Source organism: Pseudophryne corroboree, chromosome 5 (assembly GCF_028390025.1).
Source record: "Pseudophryne corroboree isolate aPseCor3 chromosome 5, aPseCor3.hap2, whole genome shotgun sequence".
Taxonomy (NCBI): domain Eukaryota; kingdom Metazoa; phylum Chordata; class Amphibia; order Anura; family Myobatrachidae; genus Pseudophryne; species Pseudophryne corroboree.
In genome coordinates, this window is record NC_086448.1 from 522090532 (window position 1) to 522108749 (window position 18218).

The 18218-nt window shown below is 42.1% G+C and overlaps 1 protein-coding gene across 2 annotated transcripts in view; it reads left to right on the forward strand.

Moving 5' to 3' along the window:
• BMP6 (bone morphogenetic protein 6) overlaps positions 1-18218 on the forward strand; it is a 462814-nt gene that overhangs the window by 184485 nt on the left and 260111 nt on the right. The window contains exon 2 of one of the 2 annotated variants that reach the window (XM_063923119.1): positions 3126-3209. The exons of the other annotated variant lie outside the window; for it this stretch is intronic. Coding sequence (XP_063779189.1) covers positions 3126-3209 — 84 coding nt within the window. The remainder of the gene's footprint in view (positions 1-3125; positions 3210-18218) is intronic. 2 annotated transcript variants of the gene reach the window in all.

Genomic DNA, 18218 nt, shown 5'->3' on the forward strand with positions numbered 1-18218 from the left:
AGGCCCCGCTATGCAGAGCAGATAATTCATTTTACTCCTCTTACTTTTGTCTCACTGGTTCTCGGGTTCCTCTACTTTACCTATCCCCCTTTCTCTCTTTACTATTTTCATCTATTATTTCTTCTCCCATTGTGGATTTTACTCTAGATTTTTCCTTTTCCTTCTCTTTCTCTTTAGTACTGTTTCATGTTATTCAAAAAAAATACACAAATTCGGTTTTGTAACAAATGTTGATTTTATTGGTGTAAATGGCTAATTTCATGTGAACCGAATTTAATAAACACAGTTTATACAAAAAAAAGAGACAAAAGCCCGCCGGTAACCCGTATCTCCCATCTCCTCCAGCTCTGCTCTTCCCTGCCTGCCAGACTGCACGACAGCCTCTATCCTATCTTAACCTAATAGGTCAAGTTCTTCCAGGACTGATCCCTTCCCCCCTTCTTTTTGTCTTTCATATTGTAAATCCTTTTGGGAGACCAAACGAGAAAAAAGAAGGACTATATTTCTGAAGGCTTTATTCTTAAGCCAAGAAGTGAGACATTTTCCAGATCAAATCTTGGAATAAATTTGGTGCACAGATAGCACAAAGTGTCTAAATTACAGGTATTTAAAGGGTTTGGGAATAAAATCTTGGCACCTGGTACAGAAGTCCTCAAAAGAGAGGATAGATCCCGTGGAACAGGAGATTGGCAACAAACTGTTTAACAGATCTGACAAGAGGCCAGTAGTAAGTAGAGGACAAACCTATTAAAAAACTCAGGATTATTCCAAAGAGGTAAATAGAGAAAGGAGGTTTGGAAACAGATGACCTTGACAGGTCTTCCAGATTGCAGCTGAAAATGTGAACATGGGGAAATGTTTCAGGAGGACAGTTCTGTTAGGTTTTGTGAGGACCTAAACAGGGTATTGCATATATATGCCATATGCAGTGGGCTGTTCCCAAAAGAGGGAAAACCAGCAGAGCAAAGAAGTCTACAATGCGGCTGAGATAGGCCACCCAAAAAATCACATCCACCACGAATACAGGTTTCTGGAAAATAGAGAGCCACTGTGCCAGACAAATTTAACGAGGCATTTCTGTAAAAGTAAAAATTCAGAGAGGGGAACACAGACATAAAGGGTCTAATAAACAGATTACTGAGACAAGGGAGTACATTTTTTTATGGTAATAATCCTGCATAGCCATGAGATAATAAGTGAGCCCCAGGAGAGTAGGTCAGATGTAATTGTTGCAAAGAGATTGGTACAGTGTATTTTTTACACTGCCAGCAAAAATGATATTGGAAATTAATGATTTGCCGTTCTTGAAGTAGGTTAAGTAGAAGATCTTAGACTTTGTTCTACGAGGTCTGACAGTTAAGTTTGTATACTCATTGCAGTAAAAGTGATTCCTCATTGCTAAATATCACTGTGGTCGCCTTCAAAGTACTCTTCTTGGGACGCTACTGTATGCACCGATGCCAGTGCCTGGTCTAAACTTCAAATCAATTTTGGAACTGGTTTTGTGTAATGGCCTTTAGAGCTGCCTTCGTATTACTCCTGCTGTTATCAATGTCATCAAAATGCCTTCCTTTCAATATTTCCTTTATGTTAGGGAACAGAAAAAAGTAATTAGGGACTAGATCTTGCACTAACAGTTCTGATTTCACTTCCACTATTGCCAAGTTTAAGAATACATTTTATTTTCGTTCGTTGCTCTAATTCAAGCTCCATCATTCTTGCAACGGCACGCCAAAACACACACAAACAATAGTAGACCCCACTCAGGAAGAGACTGCCGTAAATCGACAACAACACAGCTGTGAAATGTTGATATGCCAATGTCATCATACCATACTGAGGTTTCCGTCCAGTGCTGCCACTGCTAACACACCGTAGCGATTTTGCGAACTTGTCAGACGTTTTGTAGCCAAATTGCTTACCATAGTGTTCCATAATTTTGAACAGGCAGGGAAGGGAAAGCCTTTGACTGCTGAATGTTTAAAATGTAATCTACAAAAGAGCGATCATCTGCTTTCTTGATATACTGTATGGGGTGCCGCAACTGCACGCTATACAGTGTGTCACAGGAGTCTCTAATGGTTGCTGGCAGGGGTACAATGATCTGTGTAAAAATTAGAGCGGACAGGGGACAGCCCTGGCATATACCAATTACAGGGATATAATAAGAAAAATGTACCATAATGCTAGCCGTTGGGAAGGAACAGAGGGAAGTAACGCCAGTGAGAAAGCTTCATTACATTATACTGTATGACACATAAACTTCCAGATCCAATTGAAAGACATATCCATGTCCAGAGAGTGGATAATCAAGATGTTTTTCTACTAATTGAGCAGATGAATGAGGTCAATAGCTCCCTTCATGCTCTTCCTTGTCTGCTAACCAGTAAAACACTACACCTGGTCATAACATAAAAAGGATGGAAGAACCATGTTGAGTCTATTGGTAATAAGTTTAGCATGCAGCTTAAGATCATTTTTAGACAAGGAAATTGGCTAGTAGCTTGCACAACTATATCAATTCTTGCCTTCCTTATGGAGAATTGTAATACTTGTCTCCAAAGACTTTAGAACACAGAAGTCCCTCAGTGATAGAATTAATTAGAGTGTAAGGCACCACTCCTGTCAGGTGAGTGGACTGGGGTTGCAGCTCTATTAAGCTTAGAAACTCACCTCTTACAATGACTTCACCCTGTAGGACCAGGGATAGCAGGGAGGCAAGCTTCTTGAAAAATGTATGTTCATCTATCTATATTCAGGGGGTTGGGGATGCGTTACCGGACGGTGGGATTCCAGCCGCAGAATGCCGGTTGGGGGGGCAGGGCGAGCGCAACAATGCCCCTTGCAGGCTTGGTGGTGAGCTGCGTTAGCCACAGGTTCTATTTCCACTCTTTGGGTGTCGTGGACACCCACGAGTGGGAATAGTCCCTTCTAGTCGGCATGCCGACTGCCGGTCTTATTAGTGTCAAGGATGCAGGGGGATGTTATGTGACCGTCGGCTCCTGACCATCGGTCACATTCTGTAACTACATCCCTATTCAGGGAATATACATTTACAAGCATGCAGGGGAAATTATTGAGTGTGCCAATTAGATTAAAAAAATCTTGCCTCCTTGTACCTTTAGGGCTCTTGGAGATCACTGGTACGATGGCAGGAAAAGATAATAGCTATACCACATCTTTAGCTAGTGTGATCACAGGCGTGGAAGGTAAGATGAAAGTGTTTTGATTTAAGTTCTAGGTGTACAGTAAATGTCTGATAAATGGGTCTCATGAAGAAAAATTAAATTCCTTTTCAAATTATGGAGGGACTCGTGGAGCTTTGCATGCTCTGTAGAGAGACCGTGAAATGTTAGGAGATAGCTAGATGAAACTGGTGGTATGGGGAGCCCACAGGCTGGTAGAAAGGATTGTGCATGATGACCAGGAGAACAGGGAGAGGACAGGAAGAGAAGCAGAGCACCATCATGTAAAACAGGAAGAACAGCATGGTACTGTTCAAGAAAATGCATCAGTTAATCAGGCTGTGTTGTGTTGCAAGTTGAGTGTGCATTCTTTTCTTAGTGCTCTCTGGGATAGAGGAGGAGCAGAGCTATCCTTGTTTGGGTTACGGGCAGGCTCTGGAGGAGGTGATAAATGGTATAAAGTAGGACTTGGGCTTCTGGGAGGGACTTTGCTTTCCATTGATTATACTAATTCCACAGGATGTGGTGGAAGGGAAACTCCTACCAACAGTAGATGTTATTGGGCCTAAAATGTGGATAAACATCACTTTTGTCACCTAGCCAGTGTTGCAAGGGAACAGTCTTGTAAGATTTGTTGGGGGGCACCCTCATTGCTCAGAAACTTGAGATTCTGTGCCTCGCAAATAATTTTCTCTTTGGCAGAAAAATTGTGTAGGCAGTGTATAACATCTCAAGGTTGGGGCTGGCATTGATGCAGGGGTTCTCCAGAACCTTCAGAGGCTAGATGGGAGAATAATTCATTAAGATAGGGGTCAAGATTAACCACTTAGTAAAATTATTTGCTCCTACAGACAAATCAATGTGCATGAGATTTTGATGCAATTTTGGTTATATATAATTCCAGCCTTGAACTACTGTATCTGTCTTAAATCTAGTGGACTGTTGTTGTTTTTTTTTATTTAACAAAGTACAAAAAACTCAAAAACTGACATTTAATATACAGTGGCTTGCAAAATGATTTAAGCATTAAAAAGTCAGCAAATTTGTATGCATCACAAATGACACACAGATTATTTAAGACTATATTTTTTATTAGAAACCAATAAACTCTTCAAGTAAATTTTCAGTTTTAGAATTGAAACAACTGAAAAAATGCTAATTGCATGTGTAGTTAACCTCTGCAGACTAGCACTTGGTTTAACCACCTTTTGCTACATAACTTTGTTGGAATAAGTTTCTACGATATTTGCACATTATGGTCGGATGATGCTTATGGACTGCAATTTTTACAGATTACCACATATTTTGCAACTTAGGCCCTCATTCCGAGTTGTTCGCTCGCAAGCTGCTTTTAGCAGCATTGCACACGCTAAGCCGCCGCCTACTGGGAGTGAATCTTAGCTTATCAAAATTGCGAACGAAAGATTCGCAATATTGCGAAAAGACTTCTCTGTGCAGTTTCTGAGTAGCTCGAGACTTACTCTTCCAGTGCGATCAGTTCAGTGCTTGTCGTTCCTGGTTTGACGTCACAAACACACCCAGCGTTCGCCCAGACACTCCCCTGTTTCTCCAGCCACTCCCGCGTTTTTCCCAGAAACGGTAGCGTTTTTTCACACACTCCCATAAAACGTCCAGTTTCCGCCCAGAAACACCCACTTCCTGTCAATCACATTACGATCACCAGAACGAAGAAAAAACCTCGTAATGCCGTGAGTAAAATACCAAACTTCTTAGCAAATTTACTTGGCGCAGTCGCAGTGCGAACATTGCGCATGCGCAATTAGCAGAAAATCGCTGCGATGCGAAGAAAATTACCGAGCGAACAAATCGGAATGACCACCTTAATTAAGATCTGGACTTGGCTATTGTGGAAAATATTTTTTTGTTTTTTTGTTTTAAGAATGCCAGTGTTGCTTTGACCTTGTGTTAAAAGGTGAACTTTCGCCCAAGTTTTAGTTTTCTAGAAGACTGTAGCACATTGATGTCATTCCGAGTTGATCGCACGTAGCAACGTTTTGCTGCTCATGCGATCAACTAGACGCTGCCTTTGGGGTAGTGTATTTTAGCATAGCAGGGCTGCGATCGCTTGTGCAGCCCTGCTATGCTAAAAAAGTTTTGTGCAGAACAAGACCGGCCCTGCAGTTACTTACTCTGTGCGATGGATCCAGCGATGAAGGTCCCAGAATTGACGTCAGACAACCGCCCTCCAAACGCCTGGACACGCCTGCGTTCGGATCTCCACGCCCGGAAAACGGTGAGTATCCGCCCCAGAACACCTCCCCGCTGTCAGTCTTCTTGTGATCACGCTAGCGATCACTTTCTTCTTTCTTCTGGTCATTGCCCGGCGACGGCGGGTGCCACGCTTGCGCATTTCCGACCCATTCGCACTGCAGCGATGAACCGCTGCGTGTGAACGGGTCAGAATGACCCCCCATGTTTTGCAATATCTACCTCTGTTTTGTACCATCCATCTGTCCTTAAGTTTTAATACCCATATACTTTACTGAGGAATGGGCAATGTAATGTTTACACAATACATGACCTTTTGAATTGGGACCCAAAAGCTCAGTTTTTGTCTCATCTGACCACAAAACCATACCCTACATTCTAGATGGGTCACTCTGATGTTTTATGGCAAACACAAGACATGCTCTGATGGTTTGTCTTCAACAATCTTTCTAACAACACTCTTTGATGTCTGCTTTTGCTTTGCCATTGTTTGGAATGGCCTTTCTTTTGCTGTATTTGGAATTTCACTTTTTACAGAGAATTCCATATGGATCACTTAAGGCCATATTCTACCAGCAAAATATGTCAGATTTTGTGCACACATTTAGAATAAGATCACTAGACCTCTGACTGTTTTTTTCAATTTTCATTCGTTAAAGTATAGGCATGCTTGGTAGGAAAGATTTAACATGTTTGCTATATTTTTTACTTATTATTATTTCTCCAGGACAGTTGGGATTTGGGTGATTTTATACAGGTAGCTATGAAGTACATTAGCCAACCTAATTTTCCAACCTAGCGGATCAATTCAGATACTTTTGGATTGGATTTTGAACTGTCAATGTAATACCATCACGTGTGATCAAGTGTGGGTGTATAAGGCAAAGCTTGTACCTGTAGTTCTTCTCAGCTTGCTGCTTCGGCTTCACTAGCTGACCAGTACACGTTCCCCCTTCTTGCAGACAGAAAAGGATGAGGATACCCAGAGAATAGACACTACACCGGAAAAGCGGGGCTAAAGGAATTTATCAGCGCTATGGTGCTCACCACTGCTTGGTAGGTGGAAAAGGGTTTAATCAAACAAACTACAATACCGTAAGTCAGTACTTTTAAACAAAGCACAATAGTATACAAGTACCCTGCAGAGTCATGCAATATGTAACCAAATCCTTGGAGTACTCTTCACAGAAATATTAACCAAACATACGGGTATGGGTCATTAGGTCGACCACACGTAGGTCGACAGTCATTAGGTCAACCACTATTTGTCAACATGCAGTAGGTCGACATGATCAATAGGTCTACATGGAAAAAGGTCAACATAAGTTTTTTCACTGTTGTTGGTGTTGTTTTCTTCGTAAATTGATGGGGAACCCCAATTAGTGCGCCGTGTCCCCTCGCATGACTCACTTCGCTCGCCATGCTTCAGACAAGGTACCTTGCTGCACTCAGCACAAGTTGCCATTCCCAATTGTAGTCCACATGGATCGTAAAGTATGAAAAAGTTTAAAAAAAAATTTGAAAAACTCATGTCAACTTTTTTCCATGTCGACCAATAGTTATTGACCTAATGACTATAAAGCCACCGTTTGCCTATCTCACTAGCAGGCATTCAGGTTTAATCTTCGAGAGCAATGGGATCTACTATGTAGGTTCTGTACCTGTGTCATTCTACTAATGATATTACTGTGTTGACACATACAGTGGCGGAGCTAGCAAGCGGTGGGCCCAGGTGCAACAAAATGCTATGCCCCCCCCCCCCTCATCCTGTCCAAGTCTACCCCCTCCCCCAACTCCAAATTAGAGATTCTTTGCATGCTCCCGTATTTTATATATATATATATATATACACGTCTCATGAACTGCACACAATACTAAATTGAAGTCCGGGTGCCAGATCCACACAATCTGATAACACAGAAACCTCGTAAACACATACAGCACTGCTGAGTGTATAGAAGTGATCAGCACAACCAGTAGCAAAAACTTTGATTTTAATCCACAAATAAAAGTTTCCATCAAATGCTCAAGTGCACAAGTCAAATTGTATATAAAGAGCAGCAGCGTTTACAAGCATGTTACCGCTCCTGGAGACATTCCTCCGATACCCCTGACAGCCGTTTCGGTGTCTGCACACCTTTCTCAAAGGATGTATAGAGATAGTGGCAAAAACGAGCATTTAAATAGAACATTGTATAATGCCTCACCTGTGTGTAATGTGTAATCTCCAAACCTCCGTGGCACCACGTCCTCCCGTCACTCCCGCCATCTCTCCCCGTTGCGGCTCCGGCGCCTCCGTAGTGACGTCAGCAGCTGGAACCAACATTCAGGAAAAGACGCCGTAGGAGTTGATCAGGGTTCCCTGGTGCCGGAAGTGACAAAACCGGAAGTCAGAGTTACCATGACTCCCTGTATACAACAGCGCTATGAAAAGAATCATAATGCAATAATGATTCATCCTGTATACAATGGCACAATTTAAAGTATATAGGAATAGAGCCTCATGGTAATTAAATAATATGTTCACCACAATAGCCATATTAACAGGATATGCGAACGTGTTGTATAAAAAACACCTACATAAAACATGCAAAAATAAATTAAATAAAGAAGATAACGACATAAACACACACAATGGATCCAGAGTATGGGGTTGATTACTGTATTAACATATACCAATGTCCATACCTGGGTCCAATAACTAGCCTAAGAAAACTGACATATTGAACTCTTCATTAAGGCCTAACGGGGTCATAGATTTTAAGTCATAAATCCACTGGCACTCCCGTTTGAGTAATAGTTTGTGTCTGTCACCTCCTCTGCGTAGGGGGGGGATATGGTCGATCGGCATGAAGCTGAAGTCTTTGATAGTATGTCCTGCCATGGCAAAGTGTTTGGCAACTGGTGGTGTGTTTGTTTCCAATTTCGCAAATGCTTTCTTTATTGAAGATCGGTGCATTCCGATTCTTTCTTTCAACATTCGAATAGTTTTGCCCACATAGATGCGTTTACATGGACACTGGATCATATAGATCACGAATTTTGACTCACAGTTCATCCGATGTTTTAGATAGTATATACGGCCTGTCAGGGGATTTTGAAAACTCGTTCCTGTGAGGATAAATCGGCAATTGACGCATCCAGAACACTTAAATGAGCCCTTGGTAGTAGTTAGCCAATTTCTACCTTGTGCAACTTTAGGGCTGATGTCCGAGTACGTCACTTGTTGTTTTAGGTTATTGCTCCTCTTGTAGCAGAATAATGGTTTCTCTCCACACAGTTCACCAATAACTGGATCTGATCTAATAATGTGCCAGTGATTCAAAATTGCTGATCTTAGTGCACCCGATGTTATTGAAAAAGTTGTGCCAAACATCATTTTGCCATGACTTTTATTTTTATTGACTTCTTTCGGAGTTAGTAGGTCTTCTCTTTTCAGTTTCAAGCATTTTTGCTTAGCAGCTTCGATCTCTTTTGGATCATAGCCTCGATCTAGGAAATTGTTCCCCATTCTGGTAAGTGATTGTTGTAATTCAGTTTGATTAGAGGTAATTCTTACAGCTCGAACAAGCTGTGAAAACGGAAGTCCCTTCTTCAACGGTTGGGGATGAAAGCTTGATGCAAGGAGCAAGCTATTTTTATCCGACAGTTTCCTAAATAAAGCAGTTTCAAAATGTCCATTGTTACATGAAATAGACACATCTAAAAACTGTATCACTGTCAGGCTAGCTGAATAAGTAAACCTAATGGACCCAGGTATGTGATTAAGGGAATCCACGAAGTCCCTCAGAGCTATATCAGTCCCAGTCCACACCAAAAACAAATCGTCTATGAAACGAACATAAAAAGCAATGTGCTGAGAAAATTCATGATTAGCCATAATATGCTTCCTTTCGTAATCATACATAAAGATATTCGCATACGATGGGGCCATGTTTGACCCCATCGCGGTCCCTTTGAGTTGTAAATAAAAAGTATTATCAAAAAGAAAATAGTTCTTGTGCAAAATTAACTCAATCAATAACATCAAAAATTCAGATGGTGGACCTTTGTAGTGTGGACTGGAGCCTACAACTCGACGGACCGCCTGTATTCCCTCATCATGATCAATATTTGTGTATAAACTGGCAACATCAAGTGTTACCAGATAACATCCAGTAGGGGGAGAACCAAAAGCAGATAATTTGTTAAGGAAATCAGTGGTATCTCTCAACCAGTAAGGAGTATTTTGAACCACTGGCTGCAAGTAGTAATCAATATACTGAGATATTGGTTGACATAGGGAGCCCATGGAAGAAATAATTGGTCTACCCGGTGGTGCTGTTGTCGATTTGTGGATTTTTGGTAGAATGTACAGTAACGGAATTTTGGGAAATATATATATAGGTACAGGTAAGTACACACTCCGGACTTTAGAGAGACAACATAGGCGGTGCTCCACAAGGGAACACAATAACCCAGTATATAGCAAAACCAGGACGCAGGCACTCATCAAGAGAGTTCAAACAGGCATTTTTAATGATAACTCACGAACATACTGTATGTAGACAGGTTGTCAACGTTTCGGTCATAATACGAACTTTTTTAAGACATACAGCACAGCAGCAAGGATACTATCCAGTGAACCACCATTCACCAAATGTCTTCCAGGCTCCCTATTTATGGCAATAATCCACAAAAGTCCCACCCCCAAACCAATTAAGGCAGGAAGTATACCAAAATGCTAAAGTACAAACTGTCACACTATCAGACAGACTGTCAAAGCCTTACTAAACCGGCGACTAGCCCAGCAGGACCACAATACTTACATAAATGACAAAACTAATATGTATTGTATATGCCAGCCAAATCCATAATTGCGGCCGCGACCGGAAGTACCGTGCATTCCACAGCATGTGGAACGCATCGGATACCCGGAAGTCGGAACCAGAAGTGACACTACGCCTGTCAGATGACCCTCAGATAGTTAATGATAGAAAATGGAGCAGCCAGTCGAGCGCCATGGTCACTATGGGCACAACTGCCCTTCAATTACAGTAAACTATAAAAAATAATAAATATAATATATGACATGCATAACTCAGCACCATACAGATATGCCCCCACAGTGCCAGACACACATATTCCCCAATGTTGCCAGATATGCCCCCACATTGCCAGATACACATGCTCCCGTGGTGCCAGATATGACCTCATAGTACCAGATATGCCCCCACAGAGCTAGATATGCCCCCACAGTGCCAGTTTAGATATTTTTACCTGTGCGTTGCCAGGGGTCTCCAGCGCGTTGCTATGAGTTTCATGCGCATTGCCAGGGGTTTCATGCGCGTTGCCAGGGGTTTACAGCACATTGCTATGGGTTTCATGCGCATTGCCAGGGGTTTCCTGTGCATTGCCAGGGATCTTCTCCGCGTTGCCAGGAGTTTCCTGCGTGTTGCCAGGGGTCTCCTGGCTTCTGTTCCATTAAAGTATGGGAGGGTGTGTGTTGGCTGCCACTTCAGTATCTATAATTCTAGCCCCTGCAGTGGATTGAGACGCACTGGGGGCTGCAGAAGCGCTTCCATACATTACAGTCTGAAAAAACCCTTAAAATGCCCGCCGCCTGGGAGACAGGCGCTAGAGGTCAAATGTGACTTCTAGAAACTGGTTGCAGGATAGGAAACAGACAGTTGTAGTAAATGGAGTGCAATCTATGGAGGGAAATGTTACCAGTGGAGTACCCCAGGGATCTGTACTCGGACCAGTTCTCTTTAATATCTTTGTTGGTGACATTGCAAATGGTATTGAAGGGAAAGTATGCCTTTTTGCAGATGATACAAAGATATGCAACTGTTAGGGTCTCCTGCTCTGTGCTGCCACGTCGTCATGGCAACCGGGAGACAAGTGCTAGCGGAGTAACCTGAGCGTAGCTGATACTCCGGTTCGGGTCTTTTGCTGTGCAGTGGTTACAGGCTCTGTGCACGGCAGGGGATCCGGTGCTGGTTTTTGTGCTCACAGTCTGTGAGGTCTGAATGGGGCGTGGACAGCACCTGCTATATAAACCCTCTTCTCAGGTTAGGCAGATGCTGCTGAATCTTTGTTGGTTAGTCAGTTCCTGAAAGCTAGCTAGTACTGTGTAAACTTTGTATTTGTTTGTTGCTTACTGCAAATAGGCCTTGGGATTTGGTATTACACTCTGCCAATCCAGACCTAGCAGTAAGACTGGAGTCAGTCGTTTAACCTGCTGGGGTTCTTTTGCTACTCTGTGAACCTAGCAAGTTTGCGGCTGTATTCTCAGACTTGCCTGCCAAAATCCTTTCTCACTGTGCAAGGTGTTCAGGTGTCAGTTTAGTGGCAGTAAGCTGAACCAGTGCACTGCAAGTGAGGACTAGGATTGTGGAGACTCTCCTTGTGTCTATTATTCCATCTCTGACCAAGGAGTTTACTGCCACACCCGTTGGTAACCCTTTAGGGTTTTTGCTGTTGCCCTTAGCAACAGCATTTCGGGTTCTCTACGTATTAAATCACTACATCTCGCTTCTTTCCATCTGAGCATTCCTAATACTAGGGAGACACCCAGTTTCTTAGCCTTTGGGCTTCTCTGTTCATTTTGTGTTTATTTTGTTACCCTATCACCTTCTGTGTATGTAATGTCATATTCCCCAGTCTGTCTGTGAGTTCATTTGTTTTGCATCCCTCACTGTTCAGACACCAGTACATTCCTGCTGGCACTGGTGTGCATAACAGCAACAGGGTAGACACACCAGGAGGGGTAAAACAAATGATTGATGACCTAGCTAGACTTGAAAAATGGTCAAGAACATGGCAACTACAGTTTAATGCTAAAAAATGCAAAATCATGCACTTGGGTCTCAAAAACCCAAAGGCTAAATATTGTATCAAGGGTACTATAATGGAAACTACTGAGGAGGAAAGGGATTTAGGAGTCACTATTTCAAGTGACTTAAAGGCAGGAAAGCAATGCAACAAAGCAATGAGAAAGGCAAGTCAGATGCTTGGTTGCATAGGAAGAGGAATCAGTAGCAGGAAAAGAGAAGTAATAATGCCACTGTATAGGTCATTGGTGCGGCCTCATCTGGAATACTGTGTCCAGTTCTGGAGACCATATCTCCAGAAGGATATAAATACATTAGAGAGTGTACAAAGAAGGGCAACTAAAATGGTGCTTGGCCTACATCACAAAACTTACCCGGAAAGGCTAAAAGATCTTAACATGTATAGATAGTATGGAGGAGAGAAGGAAAAGGGGAGACATGATAGAAACTTTCAAATATACCAAAGGTTTTAACAAAGTTCAGGAGGGAAACATTCTTCAAAGGAAGAGAAGTATTAGAACTCGAGGACATACACTGAAACTGGAGGGAGGCAGGTTCAGGGGAAATTTAAGGAAAAATTACTTCACAGAAAGGGTAGTGGATAAGTGGAATAGCCTCCCATCAGAGGTGGTAGAGGCTAAGACTGTAGAGCAATTTAAACATGCTTGGGATAGGCATATGAATAATCCTTACAAAGAATTAAGGTTCAAAAAGGGTTAAGATTACCTAAAGGATAAAAAAAGGGGCAGACTAGATGGGCCAAGTGGTTCTTATCTGCCGTCAAATTCTATGTCTCTGTTTCTATGTTAGTGTGTCTCCGCCTCGGCGGCGGCCATTTTTGGTGGGGGGGTTTTACATTGCAATGTATGGAAGCGCTGCTGCAGCTTCCAGCGCATCTCAATTCACTAACTGCAGGGGGCTGCGGCGGCTAGAGTAACTGTACGGGGGCAGTGGCAGCAGCTGGTTCCATTTGGGCCCCTTGACAGCGGTGGGCCCCAGTGCAAGGCACTGCTTGCACTGGCGGTAGTTCCGCCACTGGACACATACATTTCAGGTGCATAGCACATCACACTGTATATTTTTTACCTTGTCATCAGGTACCCGATCCCTAACATAAAGGTCTCGTTCATTAATCCCACTTCCTTTACCTGTGCACAGGATTTATGTGATATAACTGTGGGTACTGAGAGGCTGCAGAAGCCTGTTACGTCCCTAGAGGCAGCAAAGCAACAGTTTATATGTCAAGTAACAAGCGACACCATCTCTCATTAATTTAAGGTAGCATAAGAATTCAACAGCAATAGTTCAACAGATCTTTGGCGTTTAAACAGTAACTTGTGTTTCCCTTTAAGGAATGCTGGTAATATACAATAACTGGCACAACACTTGTTTACTAAGTTCATGCAAGAGTAATGCCCCCCGCGCCTATAAATTTACTCTGACTAGGATCGGCAAAGTGGGGTGTAGACAGTCTCTGTTAATTTGAACACTGTCCCAAGATTACTGGCAGGATGAAGGGGTGACTGTCCTAGCACGTCACTCACAGTCTCTTTCTCTAGTGGGATAGATGATAGTAGGGACAGGCAAGCTTTGTAAGAGTCCTGCAACCCTGAGCCTATTACTGGCACTTGGGAAGTAATGGCTGCTGGCTGTGTTAAGGTTCCCCTTCCCCTTCCTATTAGCAATTGTAGTTGCATGCTTACCCCTCCAGACGCTTCCTCCGGACACGATTACTGTGTCCCAGTACAGATGCACTTGTGCTTGTGTTGTTGGTCCTGCTCTGGCTTATGCTTTGGAGACACAGAAGCAGTTGCCCGGACCTCTGCTATACCACGGTTCTCGGGGCTGCTTTACATCCTCCTCCGGCTTGTCAGGCGTGCTGCACTTTCGGCTGTTCTCTGCGGCAGGACACGCCCCTCTGTCAGCGCTGTGTGCCGGCTCTCCCACAGTGCTGGATGCTGCTTCACGTCTCCTCTGTGGCTGTGACATATACACCGGGCTGCCTCTGCGATCTCCGCCAGGCACTCCACAGGCAGCTAAATACTCCTCACCACAGGACAAAACACTCTCCTCTGCACACCACGCTGGCTCCCTCTCTTCAGCTCCAACCCTGTGCAGGAGCTATATAAGCCATGCTCTGCTCCAGGGCAAAGTTCTATAAATCCAGGGTAACATTCCTTATCTGGGCACCCAATCAGCTGCAGGCAAGAAGTTATGCAGCTAGCAACATTGTATAACCCTTGTTGTCTCTGCAGCCTTTGGGCTGCTGGCTGTGAATTGCATTAACCCTTTCTTGGGCTGGTTAGTTGTGGCCTGCATATCCCAGTGTCTGTGATTACGGGCATGCTGGTACTTGTGGTGCCACAACTTGTCTGAGGGTATCACATCAAGATGGAGTCACATACAATGAAACTGTCATCCAATGTGGTCACAAGTGAAAGCACATTGTCATCTTAGGATAAGGACCAGAGACAAGACAAGAAAGAGGCCTCTATATACTGTACTGCACCATATACAGGCCTCTTTTTTTATCATATCTAATAGTCTTTGTTTGGTCTGTGGTAACACCCCCTACTCATTAATATAAGACATTGAGATAATTAGGGATTGTATTGAATTTAATACAAACATATCTATATTTCTATATTTCAGTGCAAAAGATCTTCTTCTGCTCATCTTAAGAAAAGCAAATGTTGTTACAGATATTTCCTCATACATATTTGCTGTATTAATACCAAACAGTGCCTCTTTGCACCCCAGGTCACGTGCTGCATGACATATTGAAGCTAGATGTAATGAGTATGCATCTATATCTTCAGCAATTGTCCTACAATAATAAGCATCAACCAGTCAACCATTGCACAAACCTTCCACTCAATGCTACTGGGGGAAAAGATCACAACTTTTAAACAACCTGACCACTTATCAAAATTCTGCCACCGTATTGCCCATCTACATCGCACACCCTTTTGAATGACACCTACACCATCAAACAATTGTTGTAATTTCATTTTGCTCTCACAAAAACTTGCTTAGCCGATTAAATATATAGATTATAACAGTCACCCTCTACCAGTAAAAGGAGACTGTAGTGTGTAACCTACTAATAGCCCCAATACCTATGTGTGGAGCCAAGTAATTGCTAGATCCATGGTTCCACTGAGGAAGACTCCTCCAGACCCACCTGCAGTACTTGGACGGAATATTGCTAATTAATACCCTGTAATGGGTGCTGCATAAGGAGGAGCCACACTGGATGCTAGTTGATTTTTGCTTCAGCCTCATAACACAGAAAAAGTGGTCATGAGGAATACCCTCATCCATTGGCATTTACAATCTCACTGCACTCCAGGTGTGTTGGGAACAGTACTTTCCCCTAAGTGGTAGGAAGCAGTTAATCAGTTGCAGATTAATCTTACTTTGGTGCTTCTGATGCAACCTATCTATGGGCTGCCACCACCCACTCTATGCAAACTAGTGTATCCAACTACTAGTCCGCTGCTTACTACAGCCTAATAAAACATTGCTCACCATTTAGTATAGAAATCCAAATTAATACAATAGCTTTAAATGTTTACAATTTCCATCACAATGTAATCATCAGTGTTATATGAAGCCCCTTGAATTAAAATTAAGAATTTCGATTCTGGTAATAATACATTTACCAACATTCACACTCATGAAATCAAACATCTGTTCCTACCCATGTTCACCAAATCTATCCAAGCACATGCCATTCCCACCTAATACACATAGGAATCTAGGTCTTATCCCCCTGACTCACTGCAGGTATTTTCCGGGCAATTCTATTACTAAGTGATGCTCATGGGTTGGCAGCTGCACTAGCCGGGAAGATGGGATTATGTCTGTCTCTAAGCACTCTGTTAATTCCACTAGTGCCTAATGAGAGATCTGTTTTACATGAGCAGATGCCGCTATTACACCTCAACACGTATAGAAGGTGGCAGACATTTTTGCAAATGTACCCCATTGTCTTTCCAATACAAAATAGGTAGCTAGATCCCAGAGAGGAATTCTGAATACATGATCATTGAAAAAAGCCAACATAAATGAAAGGATTTGGGAGGTGTAATTGCCAGTTAAACAAAGAATTGTTTGTATCTAAAGATGGATTGACTCAGTTTTGTACTTGTTAATCTTTTTTAAATGTCACAAACTTCTCAGCAGCATTTTGCAGTTGTGTAATGTAGAGTCAGTCTAGAATATGACTTTTTACATTTTCTATCGTTCCTTTCTGTTTCATACACTACCATGAGAGGCCTCAAGGCACCTCATTAGTTTTACTATGTGGGGAAATCCCTACCTCCCTCTTTCTGTGCCACAGCTATCCATTACACTTCTGTTAGCTACTATGTTGGATTTCAGTTTGTACTTTGTAGCTATTGAGGTCCTGGTTCCCATTTTTTATTCTTGGCTCCAAATCACAGTTATGCCTGGCTGAGTCTACTGTACGCTGGATGAAGGACCATACTTTAATTTAGTCTCTGCACACAAAATTGTTTTAGGAAGCTCACAATTTGCTTCCTGACTATACACCAGATATGGGAATATGAGCAATAGTAAAGTAAAACAAAAAAAAAGTGAATGTACTTGTTTTTTGCTCTTTATTAGGTGGAAAAAAGTCATGTTCTGCTCTGCTGAGATTGAAAGTCAGATCCCCCAAAACATGCTTGTACTGTAGCTTGGGTTCTATCAATACATTTTTTTTATTTAACTTGAGATTTATTGGTCTCATTGATTAAACTTCAGGGGAGGTACACATAAAGGAAAGAGAGAAGGAGGTGAGTGGGTGGGAGAGTGGCTTGGTCACAAAATCAATCACAAGCTTCTAACCATACATAAGAAACTAGCAAAAATAAAAAATAAAAATTAGGGAAAAATTTTACAGTTTATTGAGATATATAGTGTTATAGTGTTTTTAGTTTACTCCCAACATATAATACAGTGTGAATTAGTTTCTAATGCAGATGTCGAGACACATCAGCTTTTTTAATGTCATTGGATGAATGAAATCAAATTTAGCTTTTTAAACCAAGGACTCCAGCATTTATTATGCAGATTTAAGAATGAGTTAGGTTTGCATACTGTTTAATCTCTCAGATTTCCCTATGGTGGCTAATCATCTTTACTGAGGGGATGGTTTGGATATTTCCACCATCTGTCTATTTCTAGGAAACACAGGGAAGATTTCATGGTAGACTATTTTTCAGTAGAGCAAGAGAGCTACAGCCGGGTTGCTCATCACACTCTGCAATGTGGAAACTGTTCTTAAGAGGATGAGTATATTAGATGAAGTTTAGGAGGCACAATTCAATCCTCAAGTAAAGAATGCCAATGGGAGACAGATTTACACAGTTTATCGGGTACTAGGTACCTTCTGGATATTCATTTTACTCCAGCCCCAGGAGACATTACTCATTAGACCACAAATACATTAATATATCCAGATTCCAACACCACACAATGAGTGACATGTACAAATTACAGCATAAAGTACCCAAAACCTAAAGCGTGACAGAAGAAAGAATAACCAAAGTGAGCATACAGGAAATGTAATCCCTTGGTCTCCAAAGAGATCCCTATAGTATGTTCCGCAAACTGGAAAACAGGTTGGCTGCTAGAATCTGAATGTACAGCCAGTAGCAGAGCAGATGAATGACTTTAACAAGTTCATATGCAAAAAACATAAAGCACAGATAAACTCTATATCAAATAATTATAGAGCAGTCACAGTTATTAATTCAAATTTCCTTCCAAGAATTGAGAAAGTAAACAAAAAGCTTGTGCTGAAATATGAATTTTACAACTATATCCCATTGGAGAAGAAGAAAATCTTTCTTTCAGATTCGTCTTAATTTTAGTTGGTGTAGGTGGATGGTGGTGCATTACAGATGTTATTATACTTTCCAAGCAGCTGCAGTTCATTTTTTTATTCCCCAGGTCTCAGTGGAACCCGTCTGCATCAGCA